Source organism: Pleurodeles waltl, chromosome 1_2, assembly GCF_031143425.1.
Source record: "Pleurodeles waltl isolate 20211129_DDA chromosome 1_2, aPleWal1.hap1.20221129, whole genome shotgun sequence".
Lineage (NCBI taxonomy): Eukaryota > Metazoa > Chordata > Amphibia > Caudata > Salamandridae > Pleurodeles > Pleurodeles waltl.
In genome coordinates this window covers 1,161,856,116-1,161,880,852 of record NC_090437.1, presented here as the reverse complement: position 1 = coordinate 1,161,880,852, position 24,737 = coordinate 1,161,856,116, and the positions used below count along the sequence as shown (strand labels likewise).

At 44.0% G+C, this 24,737-nt stretch overlaps 2 protein-coding genes across 6 annotated transcripts in view; one reads left to right on the top strand and one right to left on the bottom strand.

The window, feature by feature from the left end:
* The window catches only part of EVC (EvC ciliary complex subunit 1), a 436,134-nt gene extending 434,091 nt beyond the window's left edge, over positions 1–2,043 (bottom strand). Inside the window, exon 1 of the mRNA XM_069203012.1 lies at positions 1,879–2,043. Coding sequence (XP_069059113.1) covers positions 1,879–2,043 — 165 coding nt within the window. The remainder of the gene's footprint in view (positions 1–1,878) is intronic.
* Positions 2,044–2,463: 420 nt separating this feature from the next.
* Positions 2,464–24,737, top strand: part of EVC2 (EvC ciliary complex subunit 2) — a 306,369-nt gene continuing 284,095 nt past the window's right edge. For 4 of the 5 annotated variants that reach the window (XM_069202979.1, XM_069202987.1, XM_069202971.1 and 1 more), the window contains exon 1: positions 3,104–3,436. In XM_069202979.1, the coding sequence (XP_069059080.1) occupies positions 3,238–3,436 (199 nt within the window). In that variant the 5' untranslated portion in view covers positions 3,104–3,237. Of the gene's footprint in view, positions 3,437–14,945; positions 15,001–24,737 lie in introns of all 5 variants that reach the window. The other variant, XM_069202996.1, reaches the window with a different exon arrangement.

Genomic DNA, 24,737 nt, shown 5'->3' with positions numbered 1-24,737 from the left:
CTCCTGGATCACAATGACAAGAACAAGAGCACTGCATGAAAACCTATTATTCAAGACTTTCAAACATTTACTAGTGTGCTGACTGCTTCAGGGAGTCCCTACACGGTCACAGAATATAAAACACTTTGGCCCCAATTATGACCTCGGCGGATGGAAAAGGCCTTCCGCTGAAGTCCCACAGTCAGGTTACCGCTAGTAAGGTTCCCTTGCTGTGGCCCCTATTATGAGTTTCCTGGTGGCCCAGCGGGAAACAGGCCACAACATTGACACTGGCTCATAATAGAGCTGGCGGCAATGTTGCGGTACGTAGAGTGCACGAACACCCGTCGTGCTTTTCAAGCGCTATGATAAGGCTGACCATGGGGGCCCGTGCACTACCCCCCCTGCACCCTGTTTCCGCCAGATTTGATATGGCAGGACTACCGCCATGTAAACGTCAGTGGAGGAGAAACTCGTAATCCAGGACTGTCAGCACCGCCAGCCCCTCCAGTGCAGGAGAAGTGGCAGTGCTGGTGGTCCGACCGTAATCAGGCTGTCGGACCAGCACATTGGCAGCGGTCCGCTGTCACTGCGGCCCTGGCCGTAATGAAGCCCTTTATCTTATTTTGAAAGGGGTCGTTGATTGTTGCTGAACCTTCTGTAAAGCAGAAACCACAGTATTCATTATGTTCCATAAGTGCAATGGTTAGAAAAATGCACATAGGATTTCTATGGCAGTGGCTTTGTGAACCCCCAAGCAGCTAAAATGTGGATGGCTGCCACTGGGACCGATGAGCTGCTAAACGGTTAAAATAGTGATTAATTGTTTATGCGCCTCCTCTGTTTGCAGATGAAATGATCATAACTAACATTGTAAGAAAGGGAAGGAGGAATAAACGGGCTGAGGGAATCTGCCACACCATTGTCCACCCTTCATACATGCACTGCCACCAGAGACTGCAGCATTGAGAGACCTGGACCCCATGCCGCCCCACCCAGTTGTTCAGGTAGGCCACAGTAACATGGTTGTCTGACCCCCAGATGTGCGGGCAAAGGGCTGACAAATGAGACATATACAGGGAAAGGGAGGAAACGAGATAAAGTAAAGAGAGTGATCAGAAAGAGAGTTGATGAGTGAAAGATTAAAATGAATGTGTATAAAAAGCAAGATGAGTAGAAATTAAGAGAAAACAATGGCAGTGGAAAGGAAGAGTGAAAGAAGGAATGAAACTTGAAAACAACGAAGGAAGAAATGGTAAACGGTGGGAAGGAAGAATGGACTATAGAATGAACAAAAAAGATTGATGGCTGGGTGGGGTAATAGAATAATTAATAGCAGAGTGAATTGATTGGCAGAAAGAGAGGTGGCGGACTATTGAAAGTATCAATGGCTAAAAATATAAAGGGATACATGTATATACTGATGAGTCGACGGGGGAATGATGGAGGCATGAAAATGTGGATGAATAAAGGGTGAATGGGAGAAATGGTAGCTATTGAAAGGACAAGTGTATAGAAGGAACATGAAAGGGTATAGGAAACTCTTCTAGGCAGAGCTGGTTTCCTTCTCCTGGTGCAATCTAAAATATTGTTCAAGGTGGGGTCTATTTTAATGTTAAGCATTCTCTCTTGTTTCATAGTCTGTGAAGTGCTGCGAATCAAGGCGCGCTACCCTGCACTCCCGGAGTTTCAACTGAACACTGATTTGTCTTTCTTTCCGTTTTGTTAAACTTGGATAGTTAACATCAAGTGCAATTAATACAGATTTTCTATTCTATACATATGCACTTTAAAAGAGCAATCTAAAAGAGTGCTTATTACTTTCAAAGAGAACAGAATAAAGGAAGATACAAGAACGCATAAAGACAGTATTCTCAGTCACGGCCGGGAGCCCGGTACCTTCTTTCTTAAGCGGGGTACGAACACGAAGAAGCAGAGTAGGGCACCGGCGATGACTCCGAGCAGCGCTCCTATGACCACGGCGGCCGCCATCAGCCCGGGGACGACCTGCAGTGACTCCACGGACACCCGCAGCACCACATCACTCAGACACGAGTCAGCCATCGATGCCGGAGAGAAGAGAGAACGAGCCCTGCTCTCCTAGGCTCCCCCCGGGGGCACGTTTACCGAATTTAGCCGGGGTGCCAGCTTCACCTCCATTTCACTTGTGCATTCTTTCTTTAAGTGATGCATACACAAAATATCAGTGGAGCCTCTGGCAAACCGCTACTTAATAGCTGCCACTAGTGATAAAGCATTGAAATTTGTTGAAGTGCTAGTCTGGCAACAGTTACTCTGAGTAAATCGGGGAGGGATGCGATAGGAACAGCTGCTAGGGATTCTGGGACATTGAGTTTTTAGCAATCTTGTACTGAGAGGAAAGGTACCAAGCATTCAAGCGTTGGCAAAAGGAGCATAGGTTACCTCGCATTTTATAGCACTCAATATTGCCTCTTTTCGTGTTTTCTGGTTGTTTTACTATGTGTTCAAAGGGGTGTAGACTTCTCCAACGACAAACTAGCGCTAAATCACTACATATCCCGGCAGCGAACAAGCTCGGCTTGAAAACGTAGGCTGGCTGACCCGTTCACAACTCGAGAGAGGTGTCATGTTTTGACCAATGGCGAGTAGACAGGGGCGGGGCTACACGGCCCTTTGCGCTTCAGGAATGTACGAGTTCCACTGCGTGGGTGACTAGAAGCTCACAGGCAAACTTTGTTATTTTTTTCAAGAGTTTGAGAAACTTGGAAACTGCTACCCTGCATTTAGCGTAGCCTCTGCCTATACCTGAAATCATTGGCTCTGCAATGCACACTTCTTTGTTGTCCCCGATGTGTTTGTTTTTTAGGAAGCCTGGAGCAGACTCTTTGGGGTGGCCTTAAAATATGTGTCACCGGAGCGTCTTGTTACAGGAGGCAACGGATTTGCAATGGAAACGCGGTGCTTTCCAGGAGGCGTGCAGTGCTGATGGCGGCAGCTCGGGTCCTTCTGGACTTCAGAGGGCCATCCTGGCAGAACTCGCTCTGCACCAGAGGGGCTGCTCGGCTGGACTGTATGCACTTGGAAATAGTGCTCGCCAGAAAGCCCTTCCTGCTCTAAAGGGATGATCGGAGCTGCGCTGCCCAGAACTCCTCGCCCAGAGAGGGCCCCGACCGGCAGGAGAGCCCTGCTCCCCTGGTGCGCTCTCCTCTTTGCCCCCCATCTGCTTGCGCTTGTCGCATTCCTGTGCTCGAGCAGTGAAAAGGACAGTCCGGGGACATGCTCCAAGTGGACATCCGGTACTACGGAGCATCCTACACGGGCATCGCAATGTTTGCATCTTGGAGTGATGCGGGCACATGCACGCCGTGCACGTTGGGGCCACCTGGACTTTCTGCAGCATCAAGGCTCACCAGCATCACTTGGGAGAGCTTTACAAGTGGCCACATGGACGGACGCTGCCCCGATCCGCTGTCAGGTGAGGGCACAGATCACACATTTTGATTTACATATTGCTTGCTGCCATAGTAATGGTGGCCAGGGGCCACCTTATTACAAATAACAGGTGTTCCTATCGCCTATCTCAGTCGCAACAATGTATTGATGGCATGAAAAGTTGTGCTGGGATAGATGATGGAAATGGAAAAATATTGCTATAAAAATATACCCATAAACTGGGGGTCAAGGTTTGGCAGAGGAAAAGTGGTGGATTCAAGAGCGGCGCACTCATGTAAAGTGGAGTCTGACAGTCAGCTATGCATTTATTTAAAAAAAAAATCTGCTGCAAAAAAATTGTCAACAAAGAGATGTGCCAGTAAACCTGTTCTGGCTTAACTGGTCACAAAGAGGCTGCATTTTGAAATACATTATAGGGATAAGACACCTGCTGCAGAGATCTTTGTGAGCCCAACAATTTTCAGGTGGTTATATTAATGGTAGGATAACTCTGGTGGTTAATGTAGTTCCGGGAGAGCTCTATTTTTTGTCCCCTTTTAACTCATAAGGTAGCCTTGAGGATTAATGTGCCTGCTGCAAAGCAGATCTGGTAACACATAGGCAACAGATTTGTATTTTATGTGGATAGGTAAGCGGGGTCTGCTTTAACAGCTAGATCCTTTAGCTACTTCCCGCTGATAAGTTGCAGTCCTATTATAGCACAGTGAGCCATTAACCGTCATCGAGCAACTGCATGTAAACTGCAAGTCATGGTTTTATATCCTTATCGTTTTTCTCTCAATCTGTTCTTATTCTCTTTTGGCAAAGAAAGGTTCCACTGGGTAACAATAGTGTTGTGTTACTATAGACGATCACAATCACTGTATTATGTTTTGAATCCTGACTTTGTATTTCTCCGATCATGCATTCTTAACATATAGTACCTCTACACGTATGGACGACACGTGACTCCTATGTCTCATAATACTCACTGTCTTATCTACCATTTCCTGTACATTGATCTACACAATTGTATGCTTTATTGCCTCTCTCTGTGTGATGTAAAACTCTAACACCTTACACTGGGATGAGTAGTGTAATAAAATAATTACATGAAAAACAATTTAGTAAGTGGCATTTAAATAGTTATTTGTATAATTATTCATATACACAGATACATCTATCATTCTTTCAGTGTATGCACATCTTTTACATCGACGGGGTTGAACAAAGTTAAAAATCTACCTCCTAACCATGAATCCTCCTAATTGCTTGTGAAGCACTAACAAGCTGTGGGCATTTGTTTCCCCCATTGTGTTGGCATCTATGGGATAGGACTCAGATAACTCCCAGCCAGGGTGACTTTTGAACAAAAGATGGGTGATGGCCGTTTAAATAAGGCCTGTATTTTGGGCCCAGCTGGAAGGGAATATGAGAAAGCCCTATCACAATCTGCACGTTACTGCTCTGAACATAAAGCAGACAATGTGCAGGACCTGCTGAACTGTGACCTGGTTTTGGAAAATTACACCAGAACAAATTGAGCATATTACACTAGATTGGCTAGATCTCAAAAATATCTGCCAGAACTGAGATCCAACAGAATCCTCTTTATTTCCTGCACAGGCTGGGATTTGAATATGAGACTTATAAGTCCTCTTTTGATAGGGCATGCGTTTGTAGGGAATCACCCTCCCACCCCAGGCTGATAAATCTTAATGATCTGGTAGTCATGGCCACAGTGAAAAAGAATGGCACATGATATGTAGACTGAAAGTGAGTCTGTGGAGAAAGTTGATGGGGTCTAGCAATAACTCCATGGTCTACATGGTGCAGTTCCATTTATGAATGGCTGCATGAGCTCAAGAAACAGGTCCCTGTGCTGTGTCTCTCTCGGTGTTGCACTCCCCCAATGAGCCCGCAAAGTATAAAGCACTCCATGTCTTGATCTCAGCAGCTGGTGGACTGAAGAACATGACCACCATTGACAGGGCTACCAGCGTGATCATTGAGGCCCTGCTTACGCCACGAGTGTAGCAGTGATGAGATGATCTGCCGGTCTTCACAGATTTATGGGACATTAGGTTTCAGTTTTGAGGTTCTCTCTTTTCTCCCATGCACATAAATGGATTTGTTGAGGCAGCAGGACCAAAAGACACACCGCTGGGCCAATCTAATCCTTAGACAATCTCCAAAGTGAGTTTTTGTGTACTACTTATGCTGGAAATAAATGTTGTAACCATTACTTCTGTGGTTGACATGGTCTCAGTGCTTCAAAAGTACACGTGTTCTTCTATCTCCTAGTACCACTGATAGGAGTTGCCGTCCTCTCGTAATCCATGGACTCAATCAGCTTGCCTGGACTATGATATCTTCCCACCTGTCTAATGTTTTGTACTTCCCCTGTTCTTGTGTAATGCATTCAGAAAGTTAGGCTGGAATGAAGCTGTAAAATCAACCTCTTTTGCAAATTGCATCTACTACCACAGTTTTGTCATATTGCAAGGGTATAAACTCTATGTAATCATATCACCTAACTCTGTCTTATGGGATGTATTGACCACAAAATAAGGAGCCACTCAGTTGGTGCTGCTGCAAACGATGGTGCTAAGATGTAATCATGTCATCTACACGTTTTGTCAGGCTTCAAATCTTTCAGTGATCTTCATTTTACAGAGCAGTGAACTTTCCAGCCATCTGTATATGAAGACGCAGTCATTGGTACACACTTGGACCTTTGTAGGGTGAAAAGTTGTTATTATGCTTCTACAAAACACAAAACAGGTGCAGGCTGGACATTAGCAGTGCAAGTTTGTTCCACAGAAGAAGTACAGTATCACAGGTGAGGTGTAACCTTCCCTCCCTCATAGAATCATTACAATGCTGCAACACCAACATAAGGAGCAGGTAATAAGATCAGTAACAGAAGACTATAGAAGGCCAAACAGGAGGCAGATAACAAGAGCAATAGGGACTGCAGAAGGAGAAAGCATAGATGTCAGAAGGACAGGTAAACTCTTGCTTCCAGTGAATTTAAAATAAACTGTGAGATGAAGTTGAGGAGGCTCTGACATATAAGTCGATTCTGTTCTTACCATTGCAAGAATGATGTAGCATGAACTACTTGAAACATCGGTCTAGTCAATGGCCCAAAACACACAAGAAATACTTCAATGGGATCATCTCTCTTAGATTAGTGTTAAGCAATGGAGAGACAACCATTTCAGCATGGAGAAACAGAATTTGCATGAAAGTGCCTTTAAAATCCATTATTTTAAAAATTGTAAACCCACCTTTGGCAAAGCATCAATATGTGAGGCAGATATATACTTCCTGCAGTGTAGTCCAAATTTTGTAGCACATCACTCACTTTTGTTTTACTCTTACTTTATTTTTAATACATAACAATTCATAAAAAAAGACAGTATATAGAATAAATATGATAAATGAATGAACGGATTAGAGTTTCCATAACACTTAGAATAAACATTTATTATCATAAATGTGACCACAATGACAACAGTTTAGCTAGTAAAGCACTTAGATGAAAACATCACTAGTACCACTATACCATACAACATTACCATAGTTACCCCCTAAACTAGCATCAGCCTATTGGCCCACAAGAGATCATTCTGACTGCCTCCCATTTTTCTCCAAGGGCTTTCACATAATGTCACTATAGTAGAATTGGCGTTGTAAGAAAATTTACATTTTCACGTAATCTCCTCAGATGTTTTGCTGGCATTGTTTCACTCTGAGTGCCAGAAGGTCCCTAAAGTCGTACGATTGTGTATACATTCTGGCCCATGAAACATGAAAGATAATTGGGTTTGTTCAGAGAGAAGGACGAGAGTTTGCAGTAGAGAACAGTGAGAAACAGCAGCGAACATTTTTGCTTTGAAATTGCAAGTAGAGAAGCTCCTTTCGACAGACTAAATGCTTTCCACTCTGAGTGAGACGTGAGGTGTGCTGACACGGAAGAGCTCAGCGGTGGTGCCCGGAGGAGCTCAGCGAGCCATGGTGTATAGTGGAGCCTGCCTGAGGGCGGGCTTAAGTGTGGCCTGAGTGAGGTTGGCACATGCAGAGTTTGACTGTCCCCACCATCCCCCTGAGACCCGACTAGTGGCGATTGCGGAGGTCACAGCAGCCACGCACCGAGGCAGGATTGAGGCGAGAAGAAAGAGCGAGGCACCGGTATCGGTGTTGGTGAGTTTCCAGCCAGCTGCTTGTTGCACGCTTGATCTTGCTAAACCAGATGCATACCCGCCTCACCCCGGCCTCACCTATTGCTGTTACACCACCTGGGTGGTGGTGTGACCATCTATATCAGGCCACTTCACAGCGGCCATGCAGCCCACAAGCCTAGAAGCCTAAAACAATCTAAGATTGCTTAAACTTGTCTAATTGCCCAATTGCTCAAACTCCCTCGAGCTCCCTCTAGCTTGAGCTAAGGGATCAAGCAGCTTGAACTGCGCTCAAAATACCAAAACACAGAGACGCTGAAAATGTTGGGCTACACAGGGGTGGCTGACTGACACGGATTTCTACTGTTTGCACTCCTATCCTACCCCAACCTACCCCAAACCTACTACTTTTCCAGCCAAATTCAACTGTGTGGCCTCACAGATGTCTCTGCTGTAATAGTTTTGCATTCAGGAGAGCTTTGCAACATACTGCAACATACAGCATTTGGCATTGACACAGACTGCATTGACTGTGCCAGGAGCTGAAAAGGTCTAGAAGCTGGAAAACCTGGAACTGGCATAACTGGGGAGTAGAACTGACGTTGGGAATTGGCGTGCTAGTGCCCCCCGCGCAAAGCGGAGCAGACCAGTGCGGCAAGTGGCAGGGGGTGTGGCGGCGCTCATTTAGGTGCAAAGCTGCTCTCAGTCAGCGGCAGCACACAAGGTGAATCCTGAACTTTAAACTGGTGGCCGAGTTATAACGGTAAAAGATTATATGCTCATTCATTCTACGAGCGCAACAAAGAGAAAGTCCAAGACCAGCGTAAAGCCAATACCCTGAAACCTTCAAGTTTATAAAATTCAGTAAAACGACACAAAACCCTCATATAACATTACAAAAACTTTGAAGTAATCCAAAAAACTGCCTGAGGGTGAAACCTGAGATGCAAAGGTCACAAAGGTTGCAGGTAAAACAGAAGAGTTGGAAGGAGCAAAGGGCCCTTAAAGTCTTTGGGGGTAACTGGAAGTTGGCACACAGAATTTGTTTGGCATGCAAGATGAGAGGTCAGCTCGTTGTTGCACAGCAAACCTCAATAGGGCACAAGGGCCCAAGGTGTTTTGGCAAATCCAACATGTTTAAGACAAGAGTTAGGAAGGAAGATGAAGACGAAGGTGGCTCGCCGGAGGGTTGGTAACATATGAGCCTCTCAAGGGGTGCAAGTCCTGCAAGCCCCATGAGCTCTCTGATAATGGCCACTGAGCCTATAGAACGTACGGAGCCCAGAGATCTGAAGAGCGGGGACGGAAATGTTAATGAGTTGATCTCGGAGGAAGGTTCTAGGGCCCGAAGGTATCATAAAGAACATAAAATGGGTTTGAAGCGAATCAAATCAAATCAAATCATTAACATTTATAAAGTGCGCTACTCACCCGTGCGGGTCTCAAGGCGCTAGGGGGAAGAGGGGGTTACTGCTGCTCGAAAAGCAAGGTTTTTAGGAGTCTCCGGAAGCGGAGTGGTCCTGGGTGGTCCTGAGGCTGGTGGGGAGGGAGTTCCAGGTCTTGGCCGCCAGGAAGGAGAAAGTTCTCCCACCCGCCGTGGAGCGGCGGATGCGAGGGACGGAAGCGAGTGCGAGGCCAGAGGAATGGCAACAAATGCTAGCCAAACAAGCATCACAATTACTTCACAAGGGTGAGGATTGGAGTAGCCGCAGTGGCAGAATCCATCAAATTCAATAAATCCAAAGACAACCAAGTCACATGGGCCGCTCCAGTCACCACGGAGCCGGTTTTGGATTCATCCATGAGGTCCTTGCAAATAGAGCAAGACCAACCCTATGCCAGCTGTGTTACTGGCTCAGACATCAGCCAGCCTAAACGCCTCAATAATTGAGGAGCTGATTGAGCTTGCGGACGCTGCAACAGGAGAAATCAGGGGCTTGCATAATATGAATCAGGATGGAAGACATTTCATAACTTAAGTTTTTGAACAATTGACTCTAAGGCCCAGATGTAGCATGTAACTGACAAAAGCTGTTAAAAGTCTCTGAAGGGCTAGTGGGGTCTGTGCCATAAGAACGGCATAATTTGCATACAGAAGGGCCAGAATCGGCCGATGACCGATTTGTGGGAGGTCTTTACATTTACTTACTAGTTCCGCCTCTACCTTATTTATACATAGAGAGAATAAGAAAGGTGCTAGTACGCAACCTTGACGGACCCCTCTCTGTATGCTAAAAGATCTAGTGCATTCCCCACTTACCCCATATCTCACCTTTGCATCCGGTATACATCTCCCTTATAAAATCAATTATTGTCTGATCTACCCCCAAATCTTCCAAAATAGACCATAGTGTATCAAGAACTACACAATCAAAGGCTGAGGCAGGTCTACAAAGGCCAGGTATAAGTTACTTTCTTTGATCCTAGTATATTTGCCAATTATAATACTCAAATTTAATCCATTTTCCACTGTTCCAATCCCTGGGTGGAAGCCATATTGTAGTTCAGGATGTTATTTGTTTCCACCCATTCCTGTAGTCTATTCAAAATGATCTGTCCAGCTATTTTAGCTAATGAGTCAAGGAGTGAAATGGGCATATAACACGCTGGATTACGGCGATCGCCCGTTTTAAATATGGGAACGATGATAGACTCTGCCCAAGGTGCAACAGGCCCTCGGAACATGGGTCAGTATAGAGGCCCATAATTAAATATTAGCCTTGTACAGATCTGCTGGAACGCCGTTGGGGCCTGGGGCTTTCACACCTTTACTTGCCTTAATGGTCCCTACAACTTCCTCTAAGCTGAATGGAGGTGTAATACTGGGGGGATTATCTCTATGGTTGGTTACACCAACTACAGGCTCCTGCAAATCCAGTTCCAGTTTGAGGCTATATATATCAGAAAAATAGTCAATCTACTCTCCCTCCGTTATATCAATTTGGGAGCTTCCCTTTCCCCTAACCATGGGGAGTTAATTACCTTCCAGAAGGCAATGTTATCAGGAATCCTGGAGTAATTCCTAGGATTCTTCTTTCAGGCGTTCTTTCCTTTTTTTGACTGTGATCTCATATTCTTGTCTAGATATATATACAAACCTCGTTCTTACACCTGAGTTGTTTACTTAGGGCCTTCTTAAACCTTTTGGGTGCCTTTGTACATGCCGAGTCAAACCAACCATTGTTTTTGGACTGCCCTAGCCTCCACCTAGTGTTATTAAGACTCCTTTTCACACTCTGGGCAATTGAAATATAGGCGCTAATGCATTTCAGTGGGTCTACGTCATTTTCAAGGCATACCCTAAAATCTGTGATGTGCACGCTAATTAACAGTTTCAAAAGACCTTGTGGTTCTAAATGAGCCCATCTTAATGTATACCCATTATGTGAGGATAATTCAGTGTTGTTAATCTTTTCCAGAGTTTCCTTCTGACGTTGTTTGCCTATAAATAATGAAAGCTATATACTTTGGGGGTAATGGTCACTAATTGCTATACCATGTGTTTGGTGACTGCGCAAACTATGGGTGAAGTTATTGGACATTAATATGAAGTCTATCACAGTACAGCACCTCTACCATTAAAGGTAGGTTTAAATTGCGAGCTATTGGTGCATGTCTCGTTTATAAAAGACAAATCAAGTCTATATATTATTTAGTTCATGGCAATACCATGATGATTATGTTGAAAATAGGCTTGAGTCCAAAAACCTTCTTCATTTAGACCACAAACCTTTTCTGATGATTCCTTACATAAAGAAGTGTTAAAATCACCACCCCATAGTTTAAGACTCTCTCTCTTAGTGTTTGGGCAAGCTTTCTGTAAATTATCTCCCAATCGGGGTATAATACTGGCGGCCGCAGGCAAAGAGACATTATTATAAAAATTCATGATCACTAGGTGGACTGACCTTCCTATATTACAGGCGATCATTTGGTAGCTTATTTCAGATGTATGTACATAGGCCCCTCTTTGGCCTCCCAGTGTTTTGAGGGGATGTCTGCTGTGTGATATGTTCTGTATCCATTAATATTATTAGGTTCCAGGTGCCAAGTATCCTGGAGACACAGAAAGGAGAAGTCTCCTAAAAAGTCCACCCACTTTCTATTGGTGATCTTACTACGTAGTTCTGCCCCATAACAAACCTAATTCTGTTTTTACTAAGTTCTGTTCCTGTTTGTCCTCTTCCCCCTCTGTGAGTTTCCTGTTACACCTCTCATATATATTTATCTCAGGTACTTCATTTTTGCACGCCCCTAAGTTATCAATACCCAGTCAATCCAAATCTTCTAGGGATGACAGAACTTGAAATCTTTTATGGGTGGGTATAATAATGCTGGTCTTAGTTATTTCCCCTGTATGGTGTGTCCAAGATCTAGAGGAAACTAACCCTTTGTTTGTTTGGTAAAAATATCCTATGGGGAGTAACGAAATTTCATGCGGGATACTTGCCCTGCGCCAACCTTTCAGATGATTCTTTCTACTAAACCTGGGAATTTAAAGGAGAGAACCACACACACCTTACAGCAATTTCTGGCTGCTACCTATCCATTTAACTCTCCTCATCATCTTTATGTCTTCAAAGAGGGGCCCAACCATGCCAGGTTCCATTCTAGTTCCAATCCAATTAAGGGATTTAGGGCAGATGTACCAAAGGATTTTACCCATTCTGTGTCTATGGGAAAAAGCTTTCGTACATATGGCCCTAATTCCTCAAGGCAGTCCATGATTCCTGTTTCTGATTGACCAGAGCAGGGACGTTGGCCAAAATTACTACATTGCTCAATCTCGTATTTGTAGGGGTATGCTGTTGCACCGTACAGGGACAATCCTCTTTAATATGCACCTCTACCTGTGATAATCTGTTAGGACTAGATATTGATGGGTGTTGTGCATCACCTATGGTAGCTGTCTTTGTCTGGAGTGTGCCAACAGTTTGTACGACTGTACTGGCTCCCCCTGCCATCAGGGTTTTTAAAAAGTCTGAGCTGGTTGCAATGCTGCTCTCAACCTGACTTAGGCGACCTGATAAGGATTCCAATGACATCTTAACTGTAGTTTCCAGGGCTTTAATAATTTCATGAATATTTATTAGGTGTTTTAATGTGCTTTCCACTGGGTTTTTTTGAAGTCTTATTTGGGCTTGTTTTATTTAGGGGCCGTCTGACTGATGGTTTATCTACTTCTTCCTTCATTTCTTCATTTCTAGCTGTACTTTCCTCTTGTTTGAATCCGTACCCTCCAGGTATGTCCGGGGTTTCCTTATACGTTTAGGTGGAGGGGGTGAATCATCCGAGGCTGTGATTGCATCTGTAATAACTTGAATACACCCATTGTTATCATTATAACTACTCAGTCTCTCAGTTTCCACCTCTGCGGGGTCTGGGTCAAGATTAATAAGTCCATTCTGCATTAAGGGGGCCGGTAAAGAACCCCCCCATGGCACCTGAAATATATTGTAACATATATGTGTGGCCTTTGGGGGGGGGATTTTGAGTTTGGGTATTTTCTCTTACCCGTCCTTCGGGAAAGCTTGGATTGTAGCTGGGGTGCCTAGAAAGTCCACTAGCTCCCAGGATTCTTCCGATAGGGTTCCTAATGGATTGTCAATGTAATGTATGTAAACTGTACCCTCAGTATGCACTAGTGTCGTATATCTGCAATATCTATGTGGGTACTGTCAGGGTTACCAAAATATGTTTCTACACATATTTAAAGGTGAGAACTGGGACAGAATTATATTAGGATAAGGTTGTAAACTCCATGTTACCTTTTCATTATGTCGGCCGATGTTAGAGGGGTGGCACAGCCCAGCCTCCGACAGGCTTGGAGGGGCCTGTCTTTTCCCCGGGTTTTTCCCAGGCACGTCCGTGCGCATCCTGCTCTGCGGTATTCCTTTGTTGCTTTATAGCGTGATGATTGGCTCCTCCCCCTGCCGACTGCAAGGGCTTCTGGGCTTTGTGGTCCCTTGGCTGGCCCCCACTCAGTGTGCGCGTCCTGCACTGCGGTATTCCTTTGTGCGCTTTATAGCACAATACTTGGCTCCTCCCCCTGCTGACTGCAAGGGCTTCTGAGCTTTGTAGTCCCTTGAATGGCCCCATCACTTATCCTTTGTTGAAGGCCTCAAGGGAACACAACAGATACGGTCAGACCCTGTTTCCTTCTCAATGTGTCCTTTTCAGAGGAGCCATTTTTTCCATTTTTGCCAGAGGAAAAATATCAGAGAAAATCTCAATGTTGGATGAATGTACTTCTGCTGCAGTAAATATTAAGTTAGAGGTGACACATGTTAGTAACCAAATTAGAAGATATTGACCGCCGGTTAGGTATGATATCAGCAACACATGTGATTAAACTCTCTGCAGGGTCAGATAATCTGAGTTCTTCAATCAAGGTAATATCCTTCCTAACCCCCTGTACTGCAGAAGTTAAAAAAGTAATTGTAGAGATTTGCAAAGGGAATGCTTGAGTTCACTTGGTGCCGTATTACTTTTCCAACATTTATAGTTGGTGGTGGACAAAATCCGAAAAAAAAAAAAGAAAGGGGACACCCCAGCCACGGTCTGACACAGACACGCACAGAATAAGCAACATGTTTGGCATCACCAATGTAGTTAAAGGGGACCATGAAGTCAGAGTATCTTAAATTCTATGAACAGATAATTGTTCCCTACATTGCACTTTGGATGAGCATGTTGCTATCCTTCTGAAAGCCCTGTTGTCTTGAACACATCCCCATGAAATAGTATCCTGTGAAAGCTGCCTTGTCTCCCCAACAACTATGCCACCAGGAGAGCTCCTGGACCTATCAGAGTAGGGGGGCTGGGAAAGGAAGGGCTCTGAGCTTGCCAGTCTGCAGGTGCTGCTCGATGCACTGAGCTGTGTTCGGGCCCGTTCCCTTCACCCGTTGGTTCTCCTGTTTACTCACTGCGCAAATGATCACCGGCTCAGTGGCTCAGGCAGGCAGGGAGATAGGAGCCCATAAAAATGCATGGAGCTTTCATAGAGTGGTAGGTTTGACTGCACTCACAAACATATAGGAGTTTTGTTGCACCCTGGGAAAGGTAGGAGAAGTGTGGAAACAAACGTCTACTCTCAGAAACAGCTTTGATAGTTCTATCTAAAAGGTAAGCACCAAGAGAAGTATGCTTCTCAAGGATGATTGATTAAAAGCACTAAAGAAATGAGCATGTTGCTTCTTTTGCCTTATGTTTGCTGTTTCATAGCTCCTAAACTGCCTTTTGAGGTAAACCCTCTGTGAACTGATATTTTTGATGTTGTGGAAGCTTAGGTTTAGATTTTGTAAACTCTCACCCACCCATATCTGACCTCCATACATTTTGTAACTTTCTATTTCAAATATCCAGGTCTTCAGGTGTAAACAGTGGACTCAAGAGGAAATAAATTGCATCCACTTGGGAGGTATGTTCCAAATTCTTTTTCAGTTAGATCACATTTACCATTTTATTGCCTTTACCAAATTAAGTCACATTGGACCTATATGTTAAACGATATATTTGGGCCTGTATCTTAAATAATATATTTGAAACAGTAATAAATGGAACAATTGTTTTTATCAATTATAGCACCTTCTAGATTAAAAGAAATCCAAGGTTGTTGGAGAGTTTGAGGTAGATGGGTCCATGAGCAAAAGGTGGGGACAATTTGCTGACTCATAAGTTTGGGGAAACTACCTTCAGTGTTTTGCAGGAACCTTCTGCACACTGCAAATTTATGGCGGTTCACTTCTACCAGGGATAGTGGTTAATGCATTGTTCGCATTTGGATTGAGCATGGAACACCACAAAAAATACTGGAGGGCAAGGTCAAAAAGTTTCTATGTAGAGGTAACATATTTTGCTCATAGAGGAACACAAAATGTTAAATGTTGTAATGCTATTTTTCATTTTGTGCAAGTGGAATTTTACACCTCATTATAGTACTGCATGGGAAATATTTGTGCACTTAGATGCTATTGGAAATCTGTGTTATTCAACCAAGATTTCCAACACAACTGAATTTCTTTTTGAACTCTTATACATTCCTAAATTTGGTTAAATGATTCATTGTTTATTTATATCTTCATTTGTGTGAGCATTCGGGGCAATATAATAGTGCACACCAAGGAGAACGTTTCAGTGCAACGCAAAGTTACCATAGTACATCCATCAATGAAGACAGTTGTTTGATGCTAGAAAAAAAGATTAAGGCCCTCATTCGGGGTTTGGTGGAAAGCAAAGGCCGGCCGCTAAACTCTCGTGTTCGGAAGACCACCTGTGCTGTCTTCCTTCTGCTGGCCCTATAATGAGTTTCCCACTGGCCCAGCAGGAAACTACTCACAACATTGACACCAGCTCGTAATCGAACTGATGGCAATATTGCTGTGCGTTGGGTGCGACAGCACTGTCGCGCTTTTCACTGCCTGTAATCAGTCAGTGAAAAGTGTGATGGGGCTGCCCATGAGGCCCCTGCACTGCCCATGCCAAGTGGCCCCATGGGTCCCCCGGAACCCTGTGTTCGTCAGCCTTTGCATGGCGGTGGAACTGCCACGCAAAAGCTGGCAGGCATGGGGTCATAATCCCCAGGGCAACGCTGCTAGCATCGCTGCCCTGGTGAATTAGGACCACCGGCACCGCCAGGCCGTTGACCAGCAGAAACGTGGCAGTGCAGGCGGTTGGACCATGGCGCGTTCACCACGGTCATAATGCGGATGCTGGACCGCCACTGCGAGTCTGCCGACCCTAGGAGCACAAGACTCGTAATGAACATCTAAGTCTCCTAATCACAAACAAACAAATGGAAGCTACCCATATAATACCCAACCACACAGCATTATCTGTATGGTGACTTGTACAGCCACCCAGTGAATCCCAATTCCGCACCTTCCAACCAACCTCAAAGGAAGATCAGCATCTCAGATAAAAAGGAACAGATCCTCACCATATAAACAAGTAAGGTACATAATCTTTGAAGAAACAGCCCTGGCAATTAATGTTGTAGACCTGCTGGTGACCCTTCCAACCTCACACATACACACAGCGTGCCCAGATTAACCTGAAAACACATAAAACAAACTTCATTTCACAGCCAGCAACAGTGCATTTACATTGACACCTTGTTATATAGATGTTCCCCAACGTTACTCCCACAGATCGTTCAGCACCAGACCACCTTTCAAGGAAGAAATAGATCATCTGTGATTAATCTTTACCAATGATAAACCCAAAATTATGTCCCGCAGCATGTGAAACGCTGTCCGTTTGTGCAGCTTGGTGGGGTCTGACAAGACTATCAGTACCAGGTGCCTTAGCGTCAAGGGCCGCCATCGACCACACACTTGCTTTGCACCAAGAGGTACTGTAAAAGACTTCACTGTATCCAGCAGCATGGGACATGCCCGGGCAAAAGCGGGGCCATCTGCACCCATCCGTGGCTGAACGTGGCTGGCTTGGGCCCGTTCTTTGTCACCTGTTAAGTTCACTTACATTCAGCGTCTTATAATTCCTGCTCTACTAGGAGGATTGTCATGGGCAAACGTATGGTGGGGGGGGCCCTGATGTGGCATCAGTTTCTTCATATCCAACTACTTCCATTGACAATATGTTGGAGCGAACAATGGGGATTATTTCAAAGGAGATTATCTTGACAGAATGGAGGATGTCATTGGGACAGGGTCTTGATAATGAGTCTTCCTCTAAGGCTATGTCAAAAAGAGATGCTACAGAAAGTTCTCATATTGCTGAGTCATCGGATTGCTCATAGCCTCAGGCTCTGGATGTTGTTTCAGATGTAGAGAGTAATGCTTAGGTGATGCTCAATTGGTGGTAAATCCAGTCAGAAGTTGCCCAGGAACAGAACCCTCTGTGAAGCATATGAAGCCCCTACGGAGAGACCTCACTGGGAGTAATAACCTTTGTGCAAAGCATCAAAGTCAGCTATCCTCATGGGGCTTTGAGCAATATAACACCCAGGCGATGCAGACTGAGCTTGAAGTATCCTTGGTTGAGATCATGGCTGATTTGGACTCCCTTTATAAGAGGTTTAGTGCAATTTTGGAGGAGAAACTGTCTCAAATACGGAACCAATGGAGGCGTATTGAAAACAGCGTAGCTGACTCATATGCTAAAATGTTTCTAATGGAGGCTAAAAAGATTGCACCTGACAATAGTGTCAGGTCATTTACATTTCTGGATTTGTTGCTGTGCAACCCGAAGCCTCTCCCCCAATAACCTCATTGGATGCACTTCCACAACAGTAGCTGGTGCACATAGGAGACTGGTTGGGACTATTAAAAGGGGAATATGTATTTGCCCCATTAAGCAAGGTAATCCCGGATAGGGGCTGCAACCAATCAGACATTGTTTGGACTTACCGCCTGCTTCCTGCCCATATGTTGTGGTATTGGCAGGGGTTCCTCCTCTTAAGGCTACTCAAACAGCAACCTGTCAGGAACTTTGTAACAAGTGCGTTGACTGGATTGTTAAACATAAGCATTTCAGTTTGAATAATATTGAGTTACTAATGGCCCAGAGAGTGGGGTGGGTGGGGTGTTCCAAAAAAGTTATTGCAGGGCATTGCATTGTAATAAACTTCAGGAACCCCTCCAGTCCTAAGAAGTGCTACAGTGGCAGGAAGAACTTAGTCCCAAAGAAAGCGGGATCAGTGCTCTCCCCCTTGGGTCCTTTTAAATGCCTGACATGGTATTAAAGCACAGGGGTAGCAGCAGCACTCAACTGTCCTTCCCGCAACTCCATTTTCACTATAGGTCCTCTCCTTTTGAATAGCATAGATGACCAAGATTGACTGTTGGGTTGTGCGGTTGCTGATACACAGCACACCAGACACTCCAGCTTTAAACGTAGGTTCATTAGATCACAATACTATTGTTCCTAAAAATCCTATGGGTTTAGTGATACAATATTTGTAGTATTGAGCTGGAATGTAGATGGTCTCCACTCTACGATCTTAGAACCAGATTGGGTATCTTTTATAAGATGTTATGACGTAATCTTGGTTCAGTAAACCTGGGGAACCCTGATTTATCAGTTGATGGGTTTCAATGCTTTAGTATTCCAGCCACCCCGGGGGGCGTAAAAGCTATTGAAACAAAAAATTAGAGTTTTCAGGCCGTTGAATTTAAGGGAGGTGTAACACTGTATTTAGTTAATTTCTATAATGAAGATTTTAGTAATTCTTTGAATTCTAAATTTCAGAGCCTATCTGACTTTATTTGTCCTTGCAAAATAGGGTTGGAACTAAGGGGAAGTTGGCAGGCTATTGTTGTACGGGTGATTTGAATGCTAAAGTAGGCAATTATACTAAGCCCTTTGGGGGTCTCGCAGAAACAGTTAATGACCCTATGGTGTCATTGGGAGTCATAGATCCTCAGGGGCGGAGCTGTTTGGTTATCTGGCAGCTTGTGAATTTATTATTGTGATGGAGGTGACCCTGTTAGACACGCCCTTGTTATCAACTGTTAGAGCCTGCAGATGCTCTTCGATAATTGATTATATCTCTATATCAGAGAATTTGGAAGACTAGTTGTTGTATGGTAAGGTTGTTCCCTCCACTTTTGGGGATCACAACCCAATAGAAGCAGCTTTCATATTATCTCCTGACCCAACCTTAGACAGGGGAGTGCTATCACTACAGTCCATCCATCTACTGATGTTTTGCGCCCTGCTTGAAGGGTGCTGGACCCTTGGCAACATTTTAGGGATATAATAGGGGAGTATAGTATGGGAGAATTTTAATCTGGTAGAGTTTTGTCTGTCTAAAAATAGACACAAAAAAAGGGGAGAACTAGGTGATTGGGCTACGTCTGTCCTTCTTATAGCCCATGTAATAAAACAAACTAGAGACCAGCTCAAAGAAAAGCCACAGGATGGACAGGGAAAGAAGGAAAATGTTCTTTAATGGAAAAATGGAACATTTTCCTTCTTTCCCTTAAACTTTTCTTTGATGATTGGGAAGTATACAATTGCCAAATGCTCTCCTTTGTTCCTGGCTTTTATCGCTTTGACCTCAGCGATCAATTGTGTTAACCGTTATAAGCTGTGGCCAAATCTTTTAATCTGTGTGCTGGATGAAACCTTGGTCCACTTTTTGGCCTACTTGCATATGGAAATTAAGTCCAGGTTAGATTTAATAAGAATTGTGAGGTCGCAAATGATATAGTGGTTCACTGCGCCATGAGGCAAGTATGTGTTCTTGCCCTGCTTTTATTTATTTTATAGAGAAACAATCTTTATCCTTTTAAAAAAATATATATAACCCTTGATGTTCCAACTGCCACTGGTTCTCTGTTGCTATGTGCAGATGATGCTGTTTTGATGCCTTGTACTCCCAAAGCTCTCCACCTTCTAGTTAATAGGTTTGTCTATATCATGGGAGCTCTAGACCTATTAAGTAATTTTAACAAGTCCTATATTATGGCCTGTAGTTTAAAAAAACAACATTTGCCAACTATGATATTTGGTTCCAATACCTTGAAATTCACTAGCACTTTCCCTTATTTAGGGGTGTTTTTTGCAACTACAGCCAGCTGGGCACTGCATATTGCAGAAATGTGCTGCGATTCAACTGAAGGAGAATAGGTTTTGTAGGAGGGTGGTGGTTGCCCCCATCTCCTCCCCTAATGTGAGCTGCCGTAGAGAATTGGGCATTCGCTTTTTTGGTGGATTATATTGCCACTCACCTGCCCTTGTTATGGCTTACAGTTTGGAAGAATAAAAATGCAAGTCTCCCAAGGGATATCATAAAGAATTTTCTCAGTTGTAATAAGGGTATGAAGAGTCTCTGGTTATTTTATGTGGCTGCAAGTTTGCACAAGCCGGGCTTTAATGATGTTTTTAAGCATCCGAGGCTTCCTTTCTGAGGGATACTGGGAGGCTGACCTCAGAGAGGGAAAAGCCCAAAGTGGCTACATACAGTGACTCCCTATTGTCGAAGAAGAGAGTAGGGTACATGAAAAGAGTGATGGGTCGTTGGGGGCGGAGCCTGCTATTCCGCTTTAGGGCAGGGATGATGAAATATATGTTAAGCTTTCCCCTGGGTTATATTGTCAGTCTTGATCGTATACCTTGCCTGTGTGACGGGAGGTCTGAGCAAGCAATGTTGCATTTTAAGTTTTTCTGTAAATGTTATTCTTTGTGTTAGAAATTGGGTTTTTGGTTGGCAGTCAGGTTACCCTCTGTCCAAGCAAGAACCCTCACTCTAGTCAGGGTAAGTCACACACAATCCAAAATTAGCCTGTGCCCACCCTCTGGTAGCTTGGCACGAGCAGTCAGGCTTAACTTAGAAGGCAATGTGTAAAGCATTTGTGCAATAAATCATACAATACCATAATATAGCACCATAAAAATACACCACCCAGTGTTTAGAAAAATATATAATATTTATCTGGGTATTTGCAGGTCAAAACGATCAAAGATGCAATATGAATTTGTAAAGATATCACTAAAAAGTCATATAAAGTGTCTTAAGTCTTTACAAATTCTCTTTCAAGCACAAAGTACCTGGTTTGGAGTGGAAAATCTCCGCAAAGGGCCGCAGAAGAAGAGATACGTGAAAAAATGGTGTATGCGTCGATTTCTCCCCAGCACACACAGACTTGCGTCGTTATTTTTCACGTGGGGAAGTCGTGCGTCGTTTTCCAGGGCTCAGACAGTCTCTTTCTGTGGGTCACGGGATTACCAGATGTCCCGGGGTCTGTGCGTGGATTCTTCGGCTTGTTTTCCGGCTGCGCGTCGTTCCGCGAGGCTGTGCGTCGAAGTTTCGTTTTCTCGGCAGGCGTCGTGTTGATTTCCCCTCTGGAAGTCGGGCGGCGTTGTCCTTGCGAGGCCGTGCGTCAAAGTTCCTGAAGATGTTGCGTCGATCAGCGCCGGTGTGCGGCAATTTTCTCGCCGCGGAGCAAGCTGTGAGTCGAAATCTTTGCTGCACGAAGAGTCCAAATGAAAAAGAGAAGTCTTTTTGGTCCTGAGACTTCAGGGAACAGGAGGCAAGCTCTATCCAAGCCCTTGGAGAGCACTTTCACAGCCAGACAAGAGTTCAGCAAGGCAGCAGGCCAACAGCAAGGCAGCAGTCCTTTGTAGAAAGCAGACAGGTGAGTCCTTTGAGCAGCCAGGCAGTTCTTCTTGGCAGGATGTAGTTTCTGGTTCAGGTTTCTTCTCCAGCAAGTGTCTGATGAGGTAGGGCAGAGGCCCTGTTTTATACTAAATTGTGCCTTTGAAGTGGGGGTGACTTCAAAGAGTGGCTAAGAAATGCACCAGGTCTCCTTTCAGTGCAATCCTGTCTGCCAGGGTCCCAGTAGGGGGTGTGGCAGTCCCTTGTGACGGCAGGCCCTCCACCCTCCCAGCCCAGGACGACCCATTCAAAATGCAGATGTATGCAAGTGAGGCTGAGTACCCTGTGTTTGGGGTGTGTCTGAGTGAAAGCACAAGGAGCTGTCAACTAAACCTAGCCAGACGTGGATTGAAAGGCATAGAAAGATTTAAGTGCTAAGAAATACTCACTTTCTAAAAGTGGTATTTCTAGAATAGTATTATTAAATCCGACTTCACCAGTCAGCAGGATTTTGTATTACCATTCTGGCCATACTAAATATGACCTTCCTGCTCCTTTCAGATCAGCAGCTGCCACTTCAACAATGTATGAGGGCACCCCCAATGTTAGCCTATGAAGGGAGCAGGCCTCGCAGTAGTGTAAAAACGAATTTAGGAGTTTTACACTACCAGGACATGTAAACTACACAGGTACATGTCCTGCCTTTTACCCACACAGCACCCTGCTCTAGGGGTTACCTAGGGCACACATTAAGGGTGACTTATATGTAGAAAAAGGGGAGTTCTAGGCTTGGCAAGTACTTTTAAATGCCAAGTCGAAGTGGCAGTGAAACTGCACATACAGGCCTTGCAATGGCAGGCCTGAGACAAGGTTAAGGGGCTACTGAAGTGGGTGGCACAATCAGTGCTGCAGGCCCACTAGTAGCATTTAATCTACAGGCCCTAGGCACATATAGTGCACTCTACTAGGGACTTATAAGTACATTAAATAGCCAATCATGGATAAACCAATCAATAGTACAGTTTACACAGAGAGCATATGCACTTTAGCACTGGTTAGCAGTGGTAAAGTGCCCAGAGGTCAAAAGCCAACAACAACTGGTCAGAAAAAATAGGAGGAAGGAGGCAAAAGGTTTGGGGATGACCCTGTCAAAAAGCCAGGTCCAACACTATGTATACTAGGCTTTTACTGATACCCCTTGTCAAGAGTTGTGAGATTACAATTTTTAGGGTAGCTTATAATACTTTAGTTGAGCTGACTGATGATGAGGTAACTACTCACATCGGGGTCTTCTTGATAGCTGCAGCACGTGCCCTTTGCTCTATGCACACAGATTAAGGGTGTTAGTAGTTTTACACCTATATAGCAATTGACCGTTGCATGCTATTTTAATTTGTCTTGTGATTTCATTTTTTGAGGTTATTGATTGTACAGTATTGCTATTTGTATGATACTTTTATGAATACATGTTGTATTTGAATAAAGTTTTGAAAATGAAAGAATGAAACACAAAATGATGTGTGTGCGATAGGACTGTGCAGCAATACCAACCTGGACTCATGTGAACTCTCCACAGCCTTTTCATTGATTTATTCACCATTCTGTGACCTCAGAGTTAAAAAATAGCTTTAAGTGACTTCCCCACAACCACTTCCCATGAGGACTCCATACTGAGGCTCAGTTTTCCACCATCAATGCCTGCAAGAGCAGATCTTGCCACATCAACAAGAGAGCAGTAGTGCTGGAGAATAAATGCACATTAACAGTGCTATACAGGTTCAAGACAACCCATCTAAAACATCCCCAAGTATACACACAAAAAGGATGAGTAGTAATAGATGGGATAACCTTGTATTCCTTAGAACCTGGGCCTATTACTCATTATAAACACAAAATTACCATGTTGGCTTTACTGTGGAGATCCTTTGATTGCTTTGGTGCACACTGTTCCAGGATCACTTCTAAATATAGCAATACCAATTGATTTCCTCTCCTTTATTACAAATCAACCTAAAAAAATGTTTATGTGTGAGTGAGATTTATCACAGCGTGAGGACACTGTAACAGCCTCCACCAAAGCACTCAATGGATCTTCGGAATAGATCTGACACAACCATTGTTTATATAAAATAAGGGGGGTGAGGTCAAATCACATGCTGTAGGCCCTAAAACAGACCTCAAACTGTGGGACAGTTGATGATAATGCTACCACTGAGTAGGTTGAATACTGTACAGCAACTGAAAATCCTCAAAGAACTTGAGCATAACCTCTGAGAACAATCCTGAATGCACCTAAGACCCACCCCAGACCACTCTATCTAGAACAAGGAATAGTGCCATAATCATGCCTGACCAAAAGGAATGGATGCACTTTATCTCCTTAGCTTCTAAGGCTTTTCCTGGCCTAGTGACAATCCACTTTTTTGATGTTTGGTGCAGTTCGAGCTCAGGCCTCCATAACCTTTAACACCAAAGCTTTCAAGGCTAAAGTTCTATCCACTGATTCCCACATGCTGGTGATACAGAAAAATGCTTAGAATGTATGGATTCTCCTGTAGTGAACAGAGAAACTAACCAAAATGTAGCACAATTTTGAGTTTTTTTTAAACAGCAGGTAAGGTGCTGTGCAAGTGTATGTTTTATTTTCGTACATGGCACCAACAAAAGGTTTGTTGTACAAAGAATACCATCTTTTAGCTTCCCGGAACAAGCAGCAGTGTTGTAGAAAACACTTTTTTACCACTGTTTCTGCATCTTTTAAAGTGATGTTCCATGTTTTCTATGTTTTTGTGGCTTCAACCTTCTTTCAGTGGTAGTAACAGGTGTGAAACCCATACATGAACCAAGATAGCTATACAGTGGTCCAAATCATAGAAAAAAGTTTGAATTCTGCAAAGAGAAATTTATATACCATTATGTGCATCAGGCCCTTCTTGTCACAGGCATATTTAGTGTTTGTTAGTTGTACAAAAATATGCAGTACATTGCCAGCAACTGAATTGCAGCTTAGGTTAAATTTCATTGTGTACCAACCATACAACAATTCTTATTGTAAAATCTAATGAATGAAAAATTGGCATTAAGGAAACATATTC